General features: G+C 36.9%; 1 protein-coding gene and 1 non-coding gene across 2 annotated transcripts; one reads left to right on the forward strand and one right to left on the reverse strand.

Annotated features, from left to right (window-relative positions):
- The first annotated feature begins 11180 nt into the window (after positions 1-11180).
- On the forward strand, positions 11181-22813 carry LOC106663271 (armadillo repeat-containing protein gudu-like). Its single transcript, XM_014387973.2, has 11 exons — positions 11181-11335; positions 15279-15425; positions 15481-15690; positions 15746-15817; positions 15877-16053; positions 20067-20177; positions 20241-20465; positions 20523-20819; positions 20877-21065; positions 21129-21350; positions 21413-22813. The coding sequence occupies exons 1-11, from the start codon at positions 11207-11209 to the stop codon at positions 21524-21526; spliced, it is 1893 nt and encodes a 630-aa protein (XP_014243459.1). The 5' UTR covers positions 11181-11206; the 3' UTR covers positions 21527-22813.
- A 1886-nt stretch (positions 22814-24699) lies between these two features.
- Positions 24700-24806, reverse strand: LOC112127898. Its single transcript, XR_002910772.1, has one exon. It is a non-coding gene; the product is annotated as a U6 spliceosomal RNA (small nuclear RNA).
- Between the last annotated feature and the right edge of the window lie 1298 nt (positions 24807-26104).

Genomic DNA, 26104 nt, shown 5'->3' on the forward strand with positions numbered 1-26104 from the left:
AACGGTAACTAATTACTAGCACTGCTGATGCATATGAGTGCACAGGGTGAAAAAAAATTTCCAAACAATAAAACATCCCAATCAAACCCAAAAGTCGTTAATGGTATTTATTATGTGTTAATGATAAGCAAACTTTTTTAGTTCCAATTTTGGGTTCGCGACGTCATAGCTATAGGTTGGAACAATTAAGTTCTGTGTGATCCGATGCGTCATTCTTTCTGTTTTTATATATAGGCAGGTCGGAATGAACAGAAAACGACCATACAATAGCTTTATCAGGGGCGTCGGTGGCCTCAACGGTATAGGCGTTGACACGGCGCTCATCACTGTAAGGTAAAGGTCCCGGGTTCGAATCCAGCGGCCCTGCATCCGAACCCGACATAATTACAAATAAGCTTTTTTTCACAAAAAAAACACTGGCTCACAGAGGGTTGATATGAGTTCTGCTGTTGCAAACCCTCCTTTAAAAAAACCGCTTTATCACACAGCAAACCTTACAACACCTTAAGAAGAACGCTTACAATGTTTTACCGTTATTTTCTCCAATTTTTTTTGTTAATGGATAATGTTATTTTATTTGGTATCCATACTTCATTGAACTTTACAGCTTTTTCTACATCCTTACATTCTATTTTTTGAGCTCTTCTCATCTCTTCTTCAGGCAATTTGTCACTTTTTTTATTATCTCTCTCTCCATTTCTGTTTTTCATAATAAAATAAAACTAAGCCCAATAATAACTGTATAGATTAATAACAGTATATTGGATCCATTATATTGATCCGATTGACCAAATAAATTCTTTTCAATTAATTAATCTTTGCGTAAGGTATTGGTTGAAAACAAAAAGCTAGTGTCACGAGCGGGATTCGAACCCACGATCTTCGGCTAAATACGCCGCTACACTACCACTTGAGCTATCGTGACTTCGATCCTCTCGGTCACCAACTCCCTATCTCAACCTACAGCCTTTCGAATTTTCCCTCCTTTTTGCCATTTTTCAAATGTCGTGTAATCAAGATTTGATTCTCGGCGACAAATGAAATGGCCACGGAGAGCTTTAGTGAAGATATACTTCGTTTTACTTTTTTTTAAATTTTTTTTACGAGGGTTCGCAACAGCAGAGGTCATATCAACCCTCAGGGTGCTGCTGTTTTTTAAAAAAGCCCATTTTTAAGTATGTCGGGTTCGAATGCAGGGCCGCTGGATTCGAACCCGGGACCTTTACCTTACAGTGATGAGCGCCGTGTCAACACCTAAACCGTTGCGGCCACCAACGCCCCCTCGTTTTACTTATTAAATCCATTATATTTCGTGGTCCGATTGACCAAATAACTTCTTTCAATTAATTAATCTTTATGTAAGGTATCGGTTGAAAAGAAATTATATTGGATACTTAAGCATTGACTCAGAATTATTATAAATTGGAAAAGAGATGAGGTTGTCGAGCGTTTGAGTTCGACCAAGAAAAAATTTCGCTGAAGTGGATGGAATCAGTGTCGCGCCTCACCAAGCTTATACCCCTGATTTTGCGCCATCTAACTTACGTGCAATCCATTCAATGGTACATCAAAATTAACAACTCTCAGAATGCTAGAGTATTTTTTACACAAAATTCCATGAATGGGTGAACTTGCCTCGCCGTGCTTATTAACCCTCATGTCGCACAAGTTTTTTTTCTTTTCTTTTTTTTTCTTTTTATGAGCGTGACTAAAACTAACTATTATTAAGATGTTAGAGTATTTTTTAACAAAACGCCATGTGAGAGAATTAGGTCTTGCCTCGCCCTGCTTACAACCCTGTTTTCGCGCAATCTAAGGTGTCATCCGTTCATTTGTACATTTTTCCTTTTTAAAAGTCGTTTGTTTAAAAAGTATCTACTATCAGGATATTAGAATAATTTTTCAACAATATTCCATAAATTGAATTGATGTGCATAATCGATGGTTTTTAGTCGGTTAATTTTCCCCGTTGAAAATGAAAAAACCTCGTTGAGCAATTTTTTCCCCTCGAAACCGCATGAACGCATAACTTCTCCAAAATTTAATGCCGCCTGAAATATAGTTAACCGTCGTTAATTGCTTATGTTTAGTGAAATAGAAGTAATTTAAGTGTTTTGTAATAAAAATGAACCATTTTTATGGACAATTGACGACTGTTTTGTTGAGCCATGAGTGTTAATTCTTGTCTCTTTAAGGCAAAATTTATATCAATTCTTGAAGATCAAGTAGGGTTCAGAGGAAGTTCTGAAATTTTAGGGTATGTGCCATTAATTTTTTTATATATATTGATGCTTCAGTCTTTAAAACTGGGTTTACATAAATCTCTTACACGTTGAAATAGTTTTTAAAAAAGTTTCTTTTTTTCACAAGTGAACAACTTTATAAAGTGTGACTAGGGAGAACTTACTGAAAAGGTCTCTTAGGTTTTTTCTAGTAAGGCCGACTTTTATAGCAGTTGTACAAATCGTATTTTATCCTCTTGTCGTCAAGTCGATCTGTGGATGTTTCCACATCCAAAAAGCTTTCTTCGTACCATCCTAGCTCGATATTGCAGGCATATCCAAGGCAAATATTGTATTCTATTGGAATTTACAACGTGCTTTATCAAAGTGAAAATTTCACGGATCAAGTAGATAATTTTTTGTAAATGAATTTATATGGATGGAACCTGGAGAAATAAACCGACTTTTGTGTAGATAAAGAAATAATTCGTTACATTTTGTGTCAACGATGTGTTTCTTTGCAAAACATGAACGAAGAAATACATTGTTCCAACGAAATTAATATATTTTTTCGATATTGTTGATTAATAAATAACTATTCGTTGAGTATTATAAAAGGCGTTTGACAAGCCAATTAATTTAATTTTACATTTTCTAAATTCAATCTAACTTGCGGCTAGGTACGTAATTCATATGTATGTCTGACTATGTTTTACCTCTTTATACATATGCATTTTTTACCCCAAAAAGACAATTGCAAGTTTCGGGTTTTTGATTTTCCATTCATTCTTCGACTGCCTTTCAAATGTTCAGATTTAATTTGAAATAGATAACAAGTGATAAATAAAGGGTTAATTATTTTTTGCGCAATTTAAGGTGTCATCCGTTCTAGGACTAACTAATCATTACAAGCATGTTAATTTTTTCAGCAAAGGTGCGTGAATCGGTGAATTAAGGTTTCTTGCTTCACCCTGCTTATAACCCTGGTTTCGTGCAATCTAAGGTGTCATATGTTCAATGGCAAAAAGATCTTCCATTAAAAAACTGTCACGATATTAGATTTTTTTTAACAAAGCTACATTAATTGTGTGGATTATGTAACACCCGGCTTATAACCCTATTTCGCGCAACCTAACCTGTCATTCGTTAATGGCTTTTTTCTCCTTTTTAAGGGCGTATGTTAAAAAAAATTTAATATCAGAATGTTAGTTCTTTTTAAAGAAAATCAGATGAATCGGGTGGATTCGGTGCCTTGTCTCACCCTGCTTATAGTCTGATTTCGCGCAATCGAAGGTGTCATATGCTCAATGGTAAAAAGATCTTCCATTAAAAAACTAACTGTCACGATATTAGAATTTTTTTAACGAAGCTACATTAATTGTGTGGATTATGTAACACCCGGCTTATAACCCTATTTCACTCAATCTAAAGTGTCATCCGTTCAATGGTACTTTTTTCTCCTTTTTAAAGATCGTATGTTTAAAAATATTTTTGATATTAGGATGTTAGGTTTTTTTTAAAGAAAATTAGATGAATCGGGTGGATTCGGTGCCTTGTCTCACCCTGCTTGTACCTTACCCTGATTTCGTGCAATGTAAGGTGTCATATGTTCAATGGTAATTTTTTTTCATTTTTTAAAAGGACGTTTATTTAAAAACTAATCCTTATCAGGATGTTGGAATATTTGTTCAGCAAAGTTGGGTGAATCGGGTGGTTTAGGTTTCTTGCCTCACCATGCTTATACCCTGATTTCGCGCAATCTAATGTGTCATATGTTCAATGGCCCTTTTTTTCTCCTTTTCAAAGGTTCTATGTTTAAACAAATATTTAATATCGGGATGTTAGTTTTTTAAAGAAAATTAGAAGAATCGGGTCGATTCGATGTCTTGCCTTTCCCTGCCTATACCCTGATTTCGTGCAATGTAAGGTGTCATATGTTCAATGGTAATTTTTTTTCATTTTTTAAAAGGACGTTTATTTAAAAACTAATCCTTATCCTTTCAGCAAAGGTGCGTGAATCGGGTGGATTAGGTTTCTTGCCTCACCCAGCTTATACCCTGATTTCGCGCAATCCAAGGTGTCATGTATTCAACGGTGAAAAGATCTTCTATTAAAAAAATACTTTCACGATATTCGATTTTTGTTAACAAAGGTCCATTAATTGGGTGGATTAGGTGTTTCGCCTCACCCCGTTTATATCCCTATTTTATTATTTAATATTATAACCCCCCCCCCAATCGAACGTGTCATCCGTTCATTGGTACTTTTTTCTCTTTCTAAAGGTCGTATATTTAAAAAAATATATAATATCAGGATGTTAGTTTTTTAAAGAAAATTAGATGAATCGGGTGGGTTCGGTGCCTTGTCTCACCCTCCGTATACCCTCATTTCGCGTAATCTAATGTGTCATATGTTCAATGGTAAAAACATCTTCCATTAAAAAACTAACTGTCACGATATTAAAAATATTCGATGGTCCTTTTTTTCTCCTTTTTAAAGGAAATTTATTAGTAATTAGAAAATTAGATGACTCGGGTAGATTCGATGCCTTGCCTTTCCCTGCCTATACCCTGATTTCGTGCAATGTAAGGTGTCATATGTTCAATGGTAATTTTTTTTTCATTTTTTAAAAGGACGTTTATTTAAAAACTAATCCTTATCAGGATGTTGGAATATTTTTTCAGCAAAGTTGCGTGAATCGGGTGGATTAGGTTTCTTGCCTCTCCCTGCTTATACCCTGATTTCGCGCAATCCAAGGTCTCATGTATTCAACGGTAAAAAGATCTATTAAAAAAATAACTTTCACGATATTCGATTTTTTTTAACAAAGCTACATTAATTGGGTAGATTAGGTGTTTCGCCTCACCCGGCTTATACCCTGATTGCGCGCAATCTAAGTTGTCATATGTTCAATGGTACATTTTTTAAAAGATCGACTGTTTAAAAAAACCATACTAATAGGATGTTGGAATATTTTTTCAACAAAGCTCCATGAATTTGGTGGACTCAGTTTCTTACTTTATTGGTGTCTATTTAATTTTAAATTTTAAAAATTGAAACTAGCTTGCAGTTAGGTGCATCAATCACAGTATGTATGACAATGTTTTACCTCTTCATACATACACATAATTTTTTTTACCCAAAAACGCATTTGCAAGTTTTGGGTTTTTGATTTTCCATTCATTCTTCAACTGCCTTTGAAATGTTTAGATTTAATTTTAAATAGATAACATATGATAAATAAAGGTTTAATTATTTTTTATTGCGGGTTTGGTTGTGTATGTTGATTACTGTTAGTTATAATTATTCTAATTAATAGTTTTTCTCCTGAATTACACGTGCTATTGTTGTAAAATATTAAAATAATGACTGTACCTGCTCGATTTAGGTGGGTAGTATCCTGGGTAGTCCTCAAATAACAAAATTCACTAGTTGATTTTTAACTATAAAAAAAATTCTAAACAATATTGGTTCTTATGAAGATATAGAAAAACACATAGGCACTTATTAAAAAAGCACAATTGTCGAAAAGTCCAAAGCGCGAAGCACAAAAGCCGCTCCTCCAGAAGATCCTGGCACCAGCGATCGACCAAGGAGTCCTCCGGTGTCTTCGAGACTCGACTACTCCAAAATTTACGATTTGTCGAACGATCTTCTCTGGTGTGTTATATATATTTTTTTTCAGATTTGTTAGGTGAATATCACAGGTGTGATAGCGCGATCTGAGCTTGATCCCCGGCTAGCGTCGAGGGAGAGACTGGATGTGGAAGCAAGGATGGCAGGTGTTCTCCGGTTGATCCCCCACCTCGTCGCCGCGACGATTCACCATAGTTCCCGGGTGATTTCTTCTTTCTTTTTCTTATTTAGTTTTTATTTTCCCTCGTCCCATCCAGCAGGACGGCCGCAACACGATCTCGCACAATTTCAGATCGCGTCGTGCTGTTTTCATTACAATAATCGACTGCGGTCTTAGTTTTTCTGCAAAAACCGCGGGTACTCACTTTGTCCGTTCAGACCGAAGAATAGGACAAACTATTTGCATACACAAAAACAAATCAGTGGGCAATATTTAAAAATCCATAGTTCAATGAACAAAATTAACGGTTGGATGGAAGAATGAACTCTTGTCAGTTTGTTGACACCACTGTTGACTTCGTTGACGGATGAAACGCGTCTGTCCGTAAACTATCATTAGTACCGGCAAACCGAATAGATGAGCATTTTTATACCCCAAATCATCAGTGTCTGATATTTGCTTTGTTAATTCTGGAGTTCCACATGGGTCCATCTTAGGCCCTCTTCTGGTTTCCATATACACCAATATTTCGTTTTCCTTTCATGTCACTTACAAAATGTGAAGATGACTGCATTAATAATTTTATCCATCAACATATTCATCTGACTAGACTAACAATAATTTGTTAAATATTAATCCTACAGAAACGCAAGCAACTATTATCTCGTCTTTTCGCTTCGCCAAAAATTTAATTTCATCTCTACCACTTGTAATTTTTTTGTCATATCTGAGTAGTCGGTCACAAGTCAGTTTCAGCATTAAAAGATCTAATATTGGCTTTGTTAATTCTGTAGTTCGACGGGAGTCCATCTTAGGCCCTCTTCTATTTTCAATATACATCTAGTATCTCTTTTGCTTTTACTTCCTTTTCACGCCACGTACAAAATATACAGATGACTTTCAGTTGTATGAGACTTGTTGGCCGACTTGGACGGGGACTTTGGCCCAAAAGGTGTGTCAACCGCGTATTACACGCGTGTCCTCAACCATATGTTACCACTTAAAAAGTCATAACTCCTCTGGATTTTATCCGAATTCAACGTTATTACAACCGCTGGAAAGCTGAATATTTCGATTTTTAGCCTATGCGAATAAGTGTGTGGTGATTAGTGACCGTTAATCGATAATTATTCAGAAATCGTGAGATGCGGTCTGGTGTGATGTAGGTTTCAGAAAAACATTTTCTTTATCGTACCAACGTTTTGATCTTTATTGAGATCATCTTCAGGGCTCAAAGTTTGTCTTCTGGCACTCTCAACACGACACGCAAGAATGGCACAATTACACAGAAGACAAACACTTTGAGCCCTGAAGATGATCTCAATAAAGATCGAAACGTTGGCACGATAAAGAAAATGTTTTTCTGAAACCTACATCGCACCAGACCGCATCTCACGATTCTGAATAATTATGTGAATAAGGTTTATTTAATTTATACCATTATAAGCGAGAAAAATAAGGATGAAATCAACACAACCTCCTTAAACATTTTATTGCATATTTCCGGTCCTCGTCGATTTACAGAGACAAAGTTTACGGCCTTACGGATTCTAAACCACTGTAAAATTTCTGTAAAGTTTCAAATATATCAACTCTACGATACCCACACAATGACCTTACGCCAAATATAACTTTGATGTAGTTTCTTCCTTTTGGGTACTTCGATTTCGGATTTTTTTTTTCTTTTACTAAACTGCTCAAAAATGAATAGCGATATTGCCAATTTTGTAGTATTTACTTTCCCTAGCAGTTTTATTATAAATCGCATTAAAATTTATTAGAAATTATTACGATTTTTACTGAAGAAAAATTTTAATTAAGGTATTTTAAAAAATAACAAAATAAAAGGTTTTAATTGCAACATTTTGTTTGTTGGATTGTTTTAAACAATTAATACCGTGTATAATGTCCTCTGTTAGCTAAAGCTTCTGTGCACCGTTAAGCATGCTGTTAATAAAGTTGTCATTAATTTCATACGGAATTTCACTCCATGGATGTTGCAACGCTGCACTGAGTGGTTGCAGGACAACTGGCTGCGGATGATGATCGAAAAGCCTTCGCTGCAACGCATCCCACACGTGCTCAATGGAATTGAGATCTGGAGACAATGGGGGAAGGGGCAGATGGGAAATTTCCAGGTTTTCAAAACATTTATGAACAACTCTGCATCTATGAGGTCTCGCATTGTTATCTAGAAATCTAACATCCCTGCCAATGAGATACCTTGTTTGAGGTCTATTCCACGATCATTTCTTGGACATAACGGACTGCGGTGAGGTTGCCTTCAACAATATGGAGTCCGGTTCGTCCTCCAGTGTAAATCCCAGCCCAGACTATTACACCGCCTCCTCCAAACTGTACTGAAGGGAGCACGAACTGGGGCATTTTACGTACCCCTGTTCTCGGTAGACACTTCAGCGCCTGCTATCACTATACAGACAGAAAAGACGACTCATCAATAAACATAACAGCATTCCAATTGGTCTGTTCTAGGCATTTGCTGCACCAGTGCCTGCCGGAGCCCTTCGGTAGGTAGCCTTAGGTAGCCCTTTGCGCACGGCATACGTTTCGATGCTGAATGCGGACCCGACCACTGGGACTGGGCAAGCAGGGAGCGAGGTTGGCTCCTCGGGGCCGGGACTGCCTTTACACCAATGCTGTAGCACTCGTCTGTCGTATGCGGAGGTATATATATATATATATATATATATTACACAGGGTGGGCGACCAAGACCCGAGGGGTTAAATGCCTAGGTAGACTCGTACCCCATCCCTAAAAGGTCCGGGTCTTGGTCGGCTCCTGCATAAACCTCTTGGACCTGTTCACAAACCCCAAGATTTTGGACCATTTTATCTTGGGGACTGATTTAGCAATGTCCTCTCCTTCAAAAGTTTCAAATCTATCCCTGGCATACCTATCACATTCTGCGAGGTAGTGTCGATCCGTTTCTTCTTTTATTTCACTGAAGCGGCAAAAGGGGTCTGGTAAAATACCCATTATGAAGAGGTGTCTTCTCAAGGGGCAATGGCCTGTCAGAATACCTATCAGCCTCCTAATTCCCTTCCTTGAGATAGAGACTAGCCATTTCGATTCAGCTGGTTTGATCGCATTAACAAACTCTTTCGATTGCCTGTGTCCGGGGGATAAATTCCACTCCCTAAGGAATTGTTTCATGCCCCAGTTATTGATACTCTCTTTCGCCGTGCTCATAGAGTGAGGTAATACCGGTTGTGGCCCGACAAACGCAGTATTTGAGCCTTCTTTGGCCAGGCTGTCCACCTCTTCATTGCCATAGTGCCCCTTATGAGCTGGTATCCATATGAGGGTTACCCTATTCTCGTACCTGGTAGTAATCCTATTAATAAGTTCAACGGTTTCCTCTACCAGCCTAGATGTTGATAACTCTTTTTGTAATGACTTAAGACTGGCCTGACTGTCGGAAAAAATTCTAATATCTTTTCTCTTAATCTTGTTATCCATGAGTGTTCTGCAGCAAACATTGTTGGCCCAGACCTCCGCCTGAAAGACTGAGGTGTTATTACCAAGAGGGGAGGAGATGCTGATCCCTAATTTAGGTATATGTATTCCAGCACCGCTTCCCTTGTCCTTAATGAGTGAGCCATCGGTGAAGCAGTCTAGGCTACGATGGTCATCATCCGCACTATAGTTATAATCACAGGGAGTAACTACATGAAAGTGCTTATTCCCTAAAGGTGTTTTAACCTTTTTATCGCTAACGCTTAGTAGTTGGTTGTTGACCTTACTCAATAATTGTAGAATTTTCGAGTGACCTATGTTGTTTCCCTTATGGTTCCAGCTGCCTTCACTAATTAATCTATAGCAGCTGGTTAGTGCTCTAAAATGCGGAGGTGCGTCAGCTCTCATCTTGAGAATCAAAACGTCCTATAAGGCCTGAACGGCTAGGTGCGGACGTTAAAGATCCTCATTGTTCTTTTAAGGACGAACGAGTGCGGGAACCTAATGATTCTCCTGAGTTGATGGTGGCGGGCTGTTGCTGCAGGATGTCTCAAAGAGGCGTACGATGTGAGGCCAAGTACGAATCGTTTGTATTGATAAAGACCTTGCCAAAACATCTTGTATTTCATTTAGGATCTGGCCGGCACTATGGACAGAGTTCCGACTTGCAGCAATGACAATATTTCTGTCCTTCCTTGGCGTCAAAATGCACTGAGATCCATTACCAGTGCTCTTATTTCCAATCTCTCGGAATCGGGCTAAAGCCCTGGAGACCATCTGAGAAACCAGAGAAACCACCAACTACCTCTGCGATATCCACTTTCCGATGACCTGGATGACTCATTCTCTCAATAATATTGCGAACTTCTGGTTCATAATGATGTCTTTCCATGGTTACAGAGAATACAACTGGATTAAAATGGAGAAAAGGAAAGACGAGAAAAGGTGTTTGTTTTAAAAATGTTCATGTTTAATACTCTTAAATAAATCCGTTCATAAAAATGAGGATTAACATTTGTTTGTTTTTGTTTGTATTTTCTATTTTATTTTATTTTTTTATTTATTTTTGTAGTAATTTTTCTTATATGTAAAATATTTCTTATGTAGAATTATTCGTTTTTCCATATTTTTTTCATTTTAAAACAATATAATACTTTTCTCTCTCTTTTCTCTTTGTACTTTTCTCTTTTACCTCTATTGGTCCACCATTACAAATATAATATTTTGTGTAGTATTTAGTGACCGTTAATTAATGATTATTTTTAGGTAAAACTCTTTTTCAGTGTTAGTTATACTCCTGCATAGAGTATAAAAATTATAAGTTAAAATTTTCAGTAGTCAATGGAGTGGGACGTCTCGCTCTATATTTTCGCATGATTTTTTCCAATACAAGTAGACCCAGAAGTAGTACTAATCGGAAAGCAAAAGGATTTTTTGTAAGTGACTGTTCTATAAAGGAGCTTTCATAATAAAAGAAAAGAAATCAACAAATTTTAGAATTTTTGTACTTTAAGTTGGCCGTTAACGATCATTTTGGTCTGCCTATCCTCATTGTGCTGGTTCTTCTGAAGATGGCGAATCACCGAAACGTAACTGACGGACCAATTAATAAAGAAAAGCACGAGTACAAGCGAGTTAATGCACTGATTTTGTGAATGTCCGAGCGAGTTGTTATGCAGTTGTTGTCCCGTTGCTACGAAAAGGGTGAAAATGTCCGACAGCGATTCAGAAGAAAGTGATTCTCTAGACCAAGAAAAATGGCACGACGATACAACGACAAACAAGTCGGACTTGCCATCCGAATATTGGCATCTCCAGAAACTTCTGAAGTACATCAAGGTACGTGAATCATTTCTGCATTAAACCTACCACACGGCGGCAGTCCTGAAAATACTTAAAAAGTTTTTTAAAGAAAATTTGTAAAGGAACCACTATGCATAAATAACCTACTAATACACCTTATTGATAATTTGTCTTGAAAAAAATAATGGACAACAGAAAAGTCCACAGCACCCGCCGGCAGCTTCAACCACCACCCTCACACAAGTGCTACCGAGGAAACTCAACTATTTTCCTAGTTTTCTACATTTTAGATAAAATATCAGCTTTAGAAAATTGAAAAGGTTCTCTATTATGTAACTCTCATCAGACAACATACAAGAGGAAGAGGCAAAAAAATCTTCATAAGTACAGACATCAAGCATTTGTACGAAAAAGGGTCACATCCAAAACAGTCGGTGAATCTCCAAACACTGGGAAAAGAACAACCTGGTAATATCTTGGATGCCAAGCCATGAAGGAATTTTGGCAAATTGGTCAGAGGAAGATCTTCAAACCAACTAAGCCCATAACCTATATTTTGTATAACAAAATCAAACATAGATACCATCTCAGAATAGGTCCTCAAAAAACAAAAGAATAAGTGAACAATTTACGATGTAACTATACAAGAAAAACAACCCTATCATGTAGAAGCTAGGAAAAGCTCATCCAGACTCCAAAAACAATCAAACTATATGGGGACTAACGGCAACTAACTAACTAATGACTAACGGACAAGAACCATATGATTTCCTTTTCGTTGCATTAAAAATTAACTTCATCCTCTGTCAACTATTCAATGGATATTGTTGAAATCCATCATTTTAATGGGGTGAAAATATATAGTCGTAGATAAGGCCATTTCATCACCGCCCTGCATTTCTCGCCTGCCTCATATTTGTATATGTACATATGGTACACTCCCTTTAGTATATCAAAAAGGGTCTACTTCCATTTAAGTTAGATTTATACCTAGATTGTTCCTCTAGACTTAGTAACTCAGTATGCTTATGAAAAAGAAGCCATCAAAACTGGCCAACTCACTGATACAATTACAGATGGCCCAAAGGAGGGATAGGACTATATATTTCCCTGTACAGGTTGCATTGCCTAAGAGGCAACAAGGTTCTTTTTCGTCCTTATATCTTAGAAAATCTTCATAGAGATTACATTTAGATGCTCAAAAGATCAGATAGCCAAGCAGCTATTAAAGCATTAGCATGTAAAAAATCACATCAAAATTAGTCAGTATAAAAAAATTTCCAAATTCTCTTTCTAAAATCTGCAAAACCTGGGGAAACACTACAACCTGATGATACTTGGGTACCATGACACAAAGGAATTTTGAGTAGCGAAAAAGCAGACATACTGGCCAGAGAAGGAGCTGCAAGACCATATATACAGGGTGTCCCAGTTCCTTCTGACGAAACTCAGGGAATCGATTCTACTCTTTGTTTGGAGCAAAAAATGCTCAGGAGAAAATTTTCGGAAAGTTCTCTATTTTGAAGATATTCGTCAATTTAGGTTTTTTCAACTTTTCACTAGCTTACCGCATAAAAACACTTACAACTTCCAAAATGTTGAGACTGCAACAAATCCAAATTACACCATTGGAAAGAACACTAAATTTGCTGTAAGATACTTCTTTCCAATAATCTGAATGACATAAAATGTTAGCCAATATCAGTTGGAACATGTCAAAATTACAAAATTTAAAATTTTGGTCATGATTGCACTTTCTACTGAGGTTACAAAAAAATACCTACAACTTGACAAATTTTATAAAAACTTCTTCATCTAATATGCTTTACGTTGATATATACAGGTTTTTAAATAACGTTCTAGTAGAGTTGAAAAATAACAATTGAATGTTCGAAAACTTGAGCTAAGGTAAATTTGAAGGGGAGTAGAAATCAATCAATTAGAACTCGCTTTGTAAAATAAAAATGACACATCTGTAATCTCACAAAAACCATACCAGAAAGCTTCATACAATAAAATTCAATGGTTCTTCTTGTAGCAAGTACCTAACAACAAAGGGGGAACTTTTCAGAGGAAATTCTCAAAATGTTTTCCCTCTTCTCGAATGCATAAATGACTTGCTGAATTTCTATGCCCCTCCCCTTCTAATTTACCTTAGCTCACGTTTTCGAACATTCAATTGTTATTTTTCAACTCTACTAGAACGTTATTTAAAAACCTGGATATATCAACATAAAGCATATTAGATGAAGAAGTTTTTGTAAAATTTGACAAGTTGTAGGTATTTTTTTGTAATCATGACCAAAATTTTAAATTTTGTAATTTTGACATGTTCCAACTGATATTGGCTAACATTTTATGTCGTTCAGATTATTGTAAAGAAGTATCTTACAGCAAATTTAGCGTTCTTTCAAATGGTCTAATTGGATTTGTTGTAGTCTCAACATTTTGGAAGTTGTAAGCGTTTTTATGTGGTAAGGTAGTGAAAAGTTGAAAAAACCTAAATTGACGAATATCTTCAAAATAGAGAACTTTCCGAAAATTTTCTCCTGAGCATTTTTTGCTCCAAACAAAGAGTAGAATCGATTCCCTGAGTTTCGTCAGAAGGAACAGGGACACCCTGTAGACCCTGAACCATTCTTGGTATAACAAAAAAAAACAGAATGGATCCAACGAAGACAAAGGACAAGTGGATAAGCTCAAGGGGGCGCTAGCCACAATAAACTTATATTAAAACAACCTTCACCAAGACTGGCAAACTCACAGTTACAGTTAGAGAAGGCTGAACGCAGGGAAGTGATAGAACTACCAGTCCCCGGCATCTGCAAACACCTACAACATGGATTCAATGATCCATTTAGGTTATGCAATGAGGAGGCAAAGCAACCGCTCAATAGAGACCAAAAACCCTGGAAAAATTAATCTGATCTTGCAAGGATCTAAGTGTAATCTCTTTTAAGATTTTCTAAGATACAAGGACAAAAAAGAACATCGTCGTCTCTTAAGCCTAGTATGCACTGGAATTCTTTGTTCAGACTCTTTGTCGCAGACTCTTCGCCCGCAATATTATCACTTCGGAAATCGTGTTTGCGTCTAGTTTGTGTCTGAGCCATGTCAAACGAGGTTGCGCTCTCGGGGATTGCAGTAGCACTTTATGTAGCTCTACAGAGTGAAAAAGCCAAAAAGCCACCACATTGGTGGATTCGTGGGATATTCAAGGATCGGAATAAGCATGGGCACGATCTTCTTGACACACTTAGATGGGAACGGGATTCTGAAATTTTGTTTGGATAGGATTCAAAAATACTAAAACACAGCATACCAGATTCAAAATTCATTTTTGCCGAGCGTTCCAGATGCAAGAAAATGAATCCCAGATGTAGCTCCGCGACAAAGAATCCCATGCGTACTATGCTTTAGGTGATATATAGTCAGGGAGATATATAGTCCTATCACTCCTCTGAGCCATCTGTAGCAATGGGTTGGCCAGATTTGGTGACAGTTCTTTTTCATAAGCATAGAGACTAGACAAAAAGTCTAGGTATTAGTCTGACTTAAATGCAGGTAGACCCTTTTTTATATACTAAACAGAACGTACCATAAGTATAAAGCAGGAGAGAAATGCAGGGCCGAGGCAATGAAATGAGGCCTCAGCCTTATCTACACGGCAATATATTTCAACTCCATTAAAACAATGGATTTTAACAATATCCATTGAATAGTTTACGAGGGATTAAATTGATTTTTGATGCATCAGAAAGAAAATTATTAGATTCTTCTCCTTTATAGTATATTGAAATGATGAAGAATGGTCACACAATGGACAGGGCTGCTTCTGTTATGCAGTTCCCCTCCTTCGTTGATGATATCTCATTTTTTAATTTATAACAACTACTTTATAAAAGATGTAATGTAAATATATCGTGGTCAAGGGCGTAAATCGTCAACCAAAATGGTGCTCTTATCATTCAACTTTCAGGTCGGAAATCAAACTGCCACAATAATCGCCCTGGCATGTATGAAAGATCTTGACTTGAATTCAGATATAGCCTTGTTGGCAATTAAGGATATCGGAGGTTTGGAAATATTAATCAACTTGTTGGAAACAAACGTTCACAAATGTGTGGTATGTATTTTTTAAATAATACAAAGAGCCAATGCATATTTACTTGTCAATTTAGTTAGGCTCCCTGCAAGTATTAGAATCTGTATCAGAGAAGAACGATGTAAAAAAAGAATTGACTGAACTTGGCGCCGTTCCACTTCTTGTCGGTCTTCTCAAATCGTCTGAACCACAGCTTCAAAGTCTAGCAGCGACGACGATTTCTTACTTGGCGACTACTTCAAAAGCAAGGAACCTAGTCAGACATGCAGGAGGCATACCGATACTGGTAATATTCAATCCAAGCAAATATTATGTGTGGTTTTTTTAATGTCGTGTTCTAGGTTGACCTTTTAGACGTTCCAAAGAGTTTCCTCACAACACCTACAAGCTCATTAACAGATGCTGAACAGAAGGTATTTAGATAAGAATATTATTAAAACAACCAATATTAACCTAACTTCATTATTTACAGATTTTAAACATAGTGACTGGCAGTGGAAAAGCACTGTGGGCTCTTTCTTTATCAAGGCGGAATAAAGAATTAATGAGAAAAGCTGGCCTTGTTTCAATACTAGCCAGGTTTCTTTCATCAGTACATGAAGATATTCTACTTTACACTCTTGGGACAATTGATGAATGTTCATCTGAAGTAATGACACTTTTTTTTATAAAATTTCAACTTTATATGTTGTGCAATGTTTTTAGTAGAAAAACATTGGGTATGCCGTATAAAGATCTTTTCATAAAATAAAGATAACCTAAATAAGATATAGTTATTTATGGTTTTCTTCTTAATTTAATTTATTATTATGATTAAACTTGTCATGCTTGTCATGGTGAGATATGAAAATGGCTTATTCTTATGTTATTAGACAAATGATAGAAGTCAATTTTGTTGCTGAAGTTAGTCTCCAGTGTTATCGGTTGTGACCATTCATGCATGCAACTTATAAACAACTTATATATCATTCATACTTAAATATATTACTTATTTGCATTAGGTTGTATCATTATGCACTTGTCAGTTTGACAATAAAGTATTCAATATTCCTATATAGTTTATTTATTAGATACTTTTACATACATTTTGTACAAAGTGACTACAAGGGGAAATGTCTAGGACATTATACATCCTTGTGGCAGAGGGCTTAAGTATATTTACAATATTTGTTGATTTGGCCTAGAGAAATAAGAACAGTGGTGAAAATTATACTAAAAACCACTTGCAGAAAGAATACATTAATAAATAGGGAAGTTACAAATAATTACATATATTATAAATTATAAATCATAAGTCATTGACTACATATGTACAATAGATAAGTTTGATAAACAACACATTTCTTTAATATTAGCTAATTTCATAAATAAGTTAATAAATAAGCAAGTTAATCAATAATTACTAATTATTATGAGTTAAAATCATTGATTAGACTTGTGACAATACATAGTCTGACATTTACTAATTTGGTAAATAAATAAATACATATATAAACCGTAAAATTAACAATTTAATTTAATATGGGGACCGCGGTAGCCGAGTGGTTAGCATGAGAGACTCTCACACCGCAGTCGTGGGTTCGATTCCCACCGTCGCCTCTGGCCCTTTTTTCCCGATAACCCCCAATTTGAACAACATCTATAAGAATTCGACATGGCTAATATGCAAAGATCATAAGGCAAAAAAAAAACAATTTAATAAATAATATCACAGTGAATAAATATACAAAGCAGTCATACTAAAATGTGTTTGATCCTCCTGTGTTTCCAATTTTTGTTGAGGTTATAGTTTCCTACATTCTTTACTGTCTGTCATATTTGTACTCTCAGCGCTACGTTCATAAAAGAAGCTAGTGATCCTTTTGATACCATCCTTAATGTATGGGATGTTTAAAATTCCGTGCATATAATTTATACGAACACTTCTTTTAGAGGATGTAATTAACCTTAAAAATTTATTTTGAATGGTTTGTAGGCACTTTACATTGGTGTTACTTGTGTAGCTCCATACCTAACAGGCGTATAACAGCATTGGTCTGACTATGGTTTTATATATAATGAGTTTATTTTGGGGGCGAATCCCAGATTCTCTACACATTAAAGGGAACAGAGTCTTGATAGCACACTTCCCTTTATCAACCTTTTTACAAGTGTTGGTACCAAAGTTATGCTTGCTATCGAGGTGTAAACCAAGGTATTGAACACTATTGCGCCAAGGAACATTTGAGTCACCGATTCTTATAAATTCCCTATGTATAGGATGTCGTTTTGTGAATAGAATTGCCTCAGTTTTTGTTGTGTTTAACCGGAGTTTCCATCTGTGGCAAAACCTAACGATCCTATGGAGGTTTTGGTTCAATTTGTTAGTAATAGCACTTACCCTCCACGATGAACAGTATCATGTCATCAGCATACATAGCTATTTCACAGTCTAGCCTAGGGAGTGCATTCATAAATATATTGAACAAGGTTGGCCCTAGAACCGAACCTTGTGGAACTCCAGCGGGAATTTTACACAGTGGTGAGACAATTTCATTGGAGGTTACCCTGAATGTCCTTTTTTGTAGATAGCTATTATTCTCACAATGTAGCTTGGGAATTTGTCTTTTATAAACCTATAGACAATACCTTTGTGCCAAACCGTTTCAAATGCCTTCTCCATGTCGAGCAAAACCATCCCCGTGTGTTTTTTTAAATTAAAATTCAGTGTCACATGATCGACAACTCTGGATAATTGAGTTGTCGCGCTTAATCCCGGACGAAACCCATGTTGGCACTCAGATATTATGTTGTTGGAGAAGAGGTGACGGTATATACATGTCAGTAATATTTTTTCAAATATTTTGCTAATTGTGCTGAGAAGGCTGATAGGTCTATAATTAGTAGGATTAGTTGGTGACTTTCCAGGTTTCATTATATGACCTTGGATTCCTTCTAGCAGGAGGGAAAGTGACTGTGAGAGCAATATTCCTCCATCACCTTTTATATAAAGAATAAAATTAACCTAAGTGGTTAGCATTTTTAGGCTATGAACTAGTACATATCTCAGAGGTATGGAAATATACTTGGCAAAGGTAGTACAACCCATAGCAATAGAGGATGATCAAGAAGTTAAGGATGATCATCTTGTAGAAACTACCTCCAGCTGGTTAAGTTACAATAAAATTATTATTACAATACATTGTTTGTTTTTATGGGGAAATTAGTTTTAAAAAACCTCCAAGTTAAAGGAGAGCATTCTTTATTCCTCTGTACAACTGTCGTACAAACTGTAATTACATAACTGGGAACAGATTGTACTGGTACTAGCCTTGCATTGTTTAAAAAATTATTGATTATTCCATCACAAGAATGCATTGTACTGTGAGTCTATCACAGCCTTAGAAACTTGTTCTACACAGCCTGCAGTTTGGTGGCATTAGTCCTGCATGTGAGACTCCCAGAGGGACACGCATAAGCATCAGCCTGACCACTTCGTACAGAAGTCGTATTGCATTGCAATATCTAACCTGTTCGATATTATTTCTTTCCTCCAAGAGGAAGAGTAGAGAGCAACAATGTCAGCATAGAGAGCCATTTTTACGTTCTTTGGGCTAGGTGTTCTTTTGAACAGGTTAGGTCCAAGGACAGAGCCCTGAGGAACACCAGCTTCAATGTTTGTTAGCACAAATTTATTGGCCCATGACAGACTGAACTGACGACAAAGCATAGAGAAAAATACATGAATAGCCGCTAAGCCCTTGTTTATCATTAGCTATATCACCCCAAGATATTTGACCGACTCAGACCATGACACAGATACACCTTCAATTTTAGTATTTACAATAACAGTCAATGCTTTCTGAAAACTATTGCCTCTTTATTATTATGATTAATTTTAGTTTTCAAACAGCTGAAGAATCTTACTATTCAGCACATTGCGCAGTCTAACCTGTTCTACATTATATCTATCCTCAAGAGGAAGAGTAAAAAGAGAGGTATTTTGTTGATATATACAAAGAACAGGACAGGTCTAAGGATAGAGCCTTGAGGAACACCATCAACAATGAATGTTTCTAAGTTGGGACAGGCATGACCGAAAAGAATCTCAGAATTTTCTGGATAAGAGATAGTAGTGGACTATTTTTATTATTTGGGGTGAGAAGTATCCTGTTGACTGTACTATTATGCCAAAAAGTGTATGTTTGGAAATCTATCAAAACCATGCCAGTAGGTTTTTATACATTAAACTTAATAGTCATCTATTATCCTGGCTAATTGGGGAGTGGCTGTCCAAATTTTGTTTCAGCATAATGATGCTGTTTTCATTCAGGAATTGCAGGAGAGCATAACATGCTCGAGTACCTTACTAACAGAGCTAAGTAGGCTAATAGGTTATCAATGTATATACTCCAAACATTCATGATGGCAAATACTTTCACTACATATTTATCTCAAGACATTTAATACATAACAGGTGGACCGAGATACTTGGTTCAAAAACTACTCTTATTTTGGGTGGCTCTATCTATAAGGGTTAGGTCTTCTATTATAAGGGTTAGGTACCTAAGTAAGATGTTTGATGTGTGAAAGTTAAAATTTTTTGAAAATTTTTTCTACATAAGAAAAATCATGAATTAGCAAATGATCATTTTTTCCAGCACAGTTCTTTAATATTTACAGAGATGTTATCAACTTGACATTCAAAGTGAGTCAATGATTGGTGATATGGTTAGATTTCTTTCTGCGGAAAATGCGCTGCTAAAAAAGCACTGTGCTTCTGCTATTTTCAAGGTATAACATAATGAAAGCTTGATTTGTGATATGTAATGGTGTTTGTATGATATGTGTTTCAAGTGTGCAGAGGACGAGCACACGAGGAGATTAGTCAGGGAATTCGGCGGGCTAGAGCCGCTTGTCGAGTTAATAAGCAAAGAGGAAAATAAAGAGGATAAGGCTCTATTGTCGGCTGCAACAGGAGCAATATGGAAGTGTGCAAAGTCGATAGATAATGTTCGAAGGTTGGATCAACTTGATATTATAACAGTTCTTGTTGAACTCTTGAAAGATGAAGATGAACAGGTCAATTTACGCATTCTTCTTTACAACAATGTTGCCTAATTAAATTGTTTGATGTAGGTATTAAAAAATGTTGCTGGAGCCCTTGCCGAGTGTGCAAAATTACAACACAATCGAGACAATATTGGTAAAAGTGGTGGTATAGAAGCTCTTGTTTCGTTGTTGAATTTAACAAATCGAGCTTTATTAGAAAATGTGACAAAAGTTCTTGGAGAATGTGGAAATGAAGTTGAATGTATGGCTAAAATAGAGGAGCTCGATGGAGTAAGATTAATTTGGTCACTGCTGAAAAATAAATCACCCCGAGTTCAAGCCAGCGCAGCTTGGGCCTTGGTTCCTTGCATTAGCAATTCTAATGTAAATAATTATTCTCTGAAAATACCATTTGATAAAACTTTCATATTTCTTTTTCAGGACTGTGGAGAGACGGTCAGAAGTTTGGTTGGAGGATTAGAATTAATTGTAAGCCTTTTAAAGAGTAAAGACAAAGCGGTTTTGGCAAGTGTATGCGCTGCTTTAGCCCATATAGCACAAGATCAGGATAATTTAGCAGTAATAACAGACCATGGTGTTGTTCCTTTACTTTGCAATCTTGTCCATGCTGTCAGTGTCAAAAGACAGACAAAGTATCACAAATAAAACATTCTACTCATATCCAATTTGCAGGAAGAGGATGATCTACGTGAACACCTCGCTATGGCTATAGCTCAGTGTTGTAAATGGGGAAACAATTGCTTTGAATTTGGACGATTAGGAGCAGTTGCACCTCTTGTAACTTACATGGGGAGCAAAGAAAGGAGAGTCCACAGGACGACCGCACTTGCCTTGAATAACATATCACAAGACCCGTTCAACTGTGTGACACTCCATCATAGCGGCGTCGTACCAGTAAGTCATATTAATCTATTATTAATATGACACTATATCTCACGAAGTGATAAATTTTATAGTATTTATTACAAACGATTTCATCATCTGACGAATCTTTACAAGAAGCTTCAGCAGGTTGTTTAAGCAACATAAGGAAACTTGCATTAGCAGTAGATCATCTCAGCAGACTATAAAAGAACTTCATATTCATCCATTGCTCCAGTGGAAAGATATATTTTAAAGACAAATGAATTTTTATTGAGTAAGCCAGTCCACATATTAATATAAGTTAGGATAAGTAATCCTGAACCGGCACTGGGTCACTTATTTAGTCTGTCATCATCGTGGACTTGTTGAACTTCTCAACCGCGTTCAGTAGTTCATCTTCAGTATGGAACTAGATTGAGATGGCACAATGCCAAAATACGTTTGAATAGTTCAACTAACCTGCAAATGATCCAATGCCGGTTCACCATGAGTTCATCAACACACAGACAATAAGTAAGCTAGGATTAGTTATTACTGAGGGCTCACCAACCCAGTACTGAACGAAGGAATGTTTTTTAAAAACCTGAAGGTTGCAGAAATGCGACAAGCAATATCCCCAATAAATAACAAAAAAGAAAAAGTTATTTATTGAGGGAAAGTTTTCGCATATTGGACAAGGCTCATCAAGCTGAGGGACACCATAAATTTGGGACTTTGTCAACTGGACGGACTTTGCATTACACTGTAAGGATATCAACAAAGGACCAGAGAGCTACATAATAGAAGCACTCTAGAATTACAACGGGTTGCAGGACAACCAGGTCATGACCAAAGCTTGCAAGAAGGGCATTCCTTCCCCTCCGTCCTTGTTGGGAAACCAATATAAAAGGGATTAGATTGGGAAAAGCAAAAATGGGTCAGTCAGACAGACATGACTATCGAGGGTCGATATGAGTCAGAGTCAACTGTCAAAGAGCAACCCAATTCAGGGTGAGTTGACTGTTCAGTGCCTGGGCAGCAGCAGAAAGGGCAGACTCAGTCAGAGGATTCAGTCTGCTAGAGTCAGAAAGGGGACAGGCAAACAAGTCAAAACAGTTGACTTGCAACGAGCGGCGCGATATAGGATGTCAATTTGTTTGCAAAGCAGAATAAAGGATAGACTCAATCAGCTAGAGTCAGAAAGGGGACAGCCAATCAGACAAGTCAAATAGAGTCGACAGTCGAAGAACAACATGATGGAGGAAGTCATTTTGTTTGGAAAGTAGTAGAAAGGATAGAACCTCAGCTAAAGTCAAAAAGAGGACAGCCAGATGAGTCGACTGTTGAGCGTCAAGGCAATAGCAGAAAGAAGAAACCAGGAGTAGCTGGAAACTGTGGAAAATTGTGTAGGTGAGCACCGTTTGGGTTAAGTTCATTTTCTGAATAAACTCACCCCTAGAGTAGAGTTTTGTTTGGTTGTTTTTGTGTTCATTCCATTCCCATTTGTACAGTGATGTGAGTGTAAAAATAAATATGTATGAATATTAACTCTATTTTTTTTTTAACCTTACTTTCATTCCACATAAAAAGTAATTAGGCGTATACATTAAATGTCCTCGCATTTAGCCATAAGAATGTCGTGTTTGAGCATTTTTTGCTTTATATGTCCATTAATTTATCTCATTATCTTTTCTAAAATTGTTAATTATTAATTCATAGTTATTCAGATATTGTGAGATGCGGTCGGGTGTGATGTAGGTTTCAGAAAAACATTTTATCGTGCCAACGTTTCGATCTTTTATTGAGATCATCTTCAGGGCTCAAAGTGTTTGTCTTCTGTGTAATAGTGCCATCCTTGCGTGTCGTGTTGAGAGTGCCTGAAGAGATCTCAATAAAAGACGAAACGTTGGCACGATAAAGAAAATGTTTTTCTGAAACCTACATCACACCTGACCGCATCTCACGATATCTGAATAACTATCGATTAACGGTCACTAATCTCTACACATTATTAATTCAATTGTATTTTCTGGCTCATCAGTTTTTTTTTCCATTTCAGTGAATGAACCTTTAAAAAGTTGATTTAATGGTGAAACAAGGTGCTTTAACATAGCTTGCATACATTTACCATGCTAGAAGTTCTGGGTTCGAATCCCAGCATACCCCGTGGATTTTTAATTGTGAATAATATGGAGAAAGTATTGTAAAGTGGTTTGATCCCTCACCCACAACACCCAAAGGGTAGACAGCCCTCATTTTAACATAGCTAATATTAAAATCATACCCCATTGGTAATTATTTGACTGCGGTGGCTGAGTGGTTAGGGCGTCTGACTTTAATTTGCCTCGTTTGTGGTTCTGGGTATGCATCCCAACTGAGAATATATGACAAAAGTATTGCAAAATGGTTCTCACCTCTGCTACAGGGTCTATTTTACATTTTTACTTACCTGTTGGTGGTGTCATCAATTTTGTGTAACTAACACCGACTCGGGGCAGCGTCGTGGTTTTGAATTCAGCTTACTCCATATTTACAAATGGGCTTTTTGTAACCGACACTCTAGAGGTTGATGGGATTGCCATGACCTCTGCTGTTGCAAACCCCTCATTAAAAAAAATATATACATTAAAAAAACTGTTATTCAATATCTTTATACCATGTACGTGGATACTGGGATGACCTGGTTTTGCTCTAAATAACACAAACGCTCTGGCCTCGTAGGGTGCCTTAAATCTTCTAGGCAGCAAGTAAATAAAGCAATTGTTTTTTCTCTTGTGAGACAGAATTCCATTTTTGAAAAATAGCAGTTTGAGGCTCTTCAACATTTGTTGAAGGCAGCAAGTGATGTCTAACCAATCTGTTGTCATGTCCGATAACTGTTCTATGGGATTCATGCTGGTCAATTCATTGCGGCAATCCAAGTGTAGGATGACAACTCAAGCTACATAAGGTTGAACATTACCATGCAATAACATATAGTTCCACTAAATGGCGCGAATTGGAAGAACATCCTTAATGTACCTTAGAGCAATTGAAGATCCATTCTGAATGATAATCGGTAAAGGCATGGACTATGATTCCACCCCATACCATGAACTGTCTTTGAAAGGCTGGGATCAGCATGGCACACGAAACAGCTTTCTGCACACGGTCCGTCATCTGATTGCCACAAACCAAACTGGCATTCATCTGTGAAAAGGACAGCCCCCCATTGTTAAAATGTCCAAGCAAGATGCTGATTTTCAAATAGTCGCCTTTCTATCAGATCCACTAGTACAAAGGGCGTCAAGAGATTAAGCTATTTTCATGAGGCCTTCTGATAACTGTTTTAGAGCTCACCTATACATTATGGACCATATGGAGTTGACTACCTATCAAGGAAGTGGTCAAATTGTGGTTTCATAGTGTAGAACGCTTCACGATTTTGCGTGTCATCCTTACGCAGGGGCCATGCTAATCTTCTCTGTATCATTCCAATTTTAGTATATGTACCGCCGAAGCGAGTGCTAATTCAAGCACAAAGAGCACTTTTATGCACAAAGGTGTATCGAACATGTTCAACCGAATCCCTCCAGGTAATTACAGGTCAATTCCCAATAGACATTAAATTAAAAATGGACACCATAAAATGGGAGCTAGATAATGACGCTGAGACATCCATCAATTTTCAAAACGGATCGGCCATATTAGATTGGGGAATTCACGAGTAGCAAAGAAGATGGTCCAACTACACAAAAGGAAGGACGACGTATAGATTTTTCCCAAACATAGATAAACGTCAAAAAATGAAGCATGTGGAACTTGACCACTATTTATGTCAAATTTTAACAGATCACGGGGACTTCAAGGCTAAGTTATATTCCTTCCGCCTAAAATAATCACCAATATGCGAATGTGAATCACCAGAGGAGATGTTATCACATGTGGTATTTGAATGTGAACGATATGCTGTACCAAGAGAAATTTGGTTAAGAAAAATAAACCACAGAGGGATTAATGAAGGGCTAACTCCGAAAATGGTTGACACAAAGGAGAATTTTCTGGCCACAAAGCAATTCACCCACGCAATAATGAAAATTAAGTCTTGGATCATTCCACTCGACACGGCACAAAAAAAGAAAGAAAAAAAAATTGGCTGTGATATTTATTGAATTCTATTTATAAATTGCATGTATTATTTAATTGTTAGTATTTATTTATTTATAAAAAAAAAATGGGAGATTGTAAACTGTAACTATAAATTGGAAACAAAAAAAGGAAAAAAGTACAAAAAAAATAAAAGGAAAACCCGCTCCAGATCCCGATCAAGCTCCTTCGCGCGGTCCATCCCGGACAGATAAGTTAATATATATCTGACTAATGCTTGATGGAGTAAGGTTTACGACCGTCTGGCAGTGCAAGTTGCAAATGCAAAAATCTCTGATAGAGCCCGAAGAGGCTAAGGAACAGAGGACAAAGAAAGAAAGACCAGACGGTTTCACGGTGTAGAAGTAATAAAATTATTGCCTCTGGCAGTCGTATCTTCTAACTTATCTTCGGTGCCCCCACTAGACCATCTTCAATGGTACAGCATGGCACTCAGGACATGGGCTATATAACAGACGTTACGACCGACTGTGGCTAAAGCATCTGCCCAGGTGTGATCTTCTCAGCTTAAAACCATGCTTTCTGTTGATGCCCGAGAAGCTTCATTTTCTTTTCTTTATTTTCGGTTGACTGACTCTCTCCAACACTTTAAATATTAAAAATATAATAATAATTCCTAAATTCACTAATTTCGTGGTCCGCTTGACCAATTAATACAT

The sequence above is a fragment of the Cimex lectularius genome, unplaced genomic scaffold (assembly GCF_000648675.2).
Source record: "Cimex lectularius strain Harlan isolate CLEC.00 unplaced genomic scaffold, Clec_2.1 scaffold361, whole genome shotgun sequence".
Classification (NCBI taxonomy): Eukaryota; Metazoa; Arthropoda; class Insecta; order Hemiptera; family Cimicidae; genus Cimex; species Cimex lectularius.

Coding starts and splice junctions, on each gene's coding strand:
- LOC106663271 (XM_014387973.2), top strand. CDS start 11,207: ATGTCCGACAGCGATTCAGAAGAAAGTGATTCTCTAGACCAAGAAAAA. Junction 20,466..20,522: donor TGAAAGATGAAGATGAACAG/GTCAATTTACGC, acceptor TGTTTGATGTAG/GTATTAAAAAATGTTGCTGG. Junction 20,820..20,876: donor CTTGCATTAGCAATTCTAAT/GTAAATAATTAT, acceptor TTTCTTTTTCAG/GACTGTGGAGAGACGGTCAG.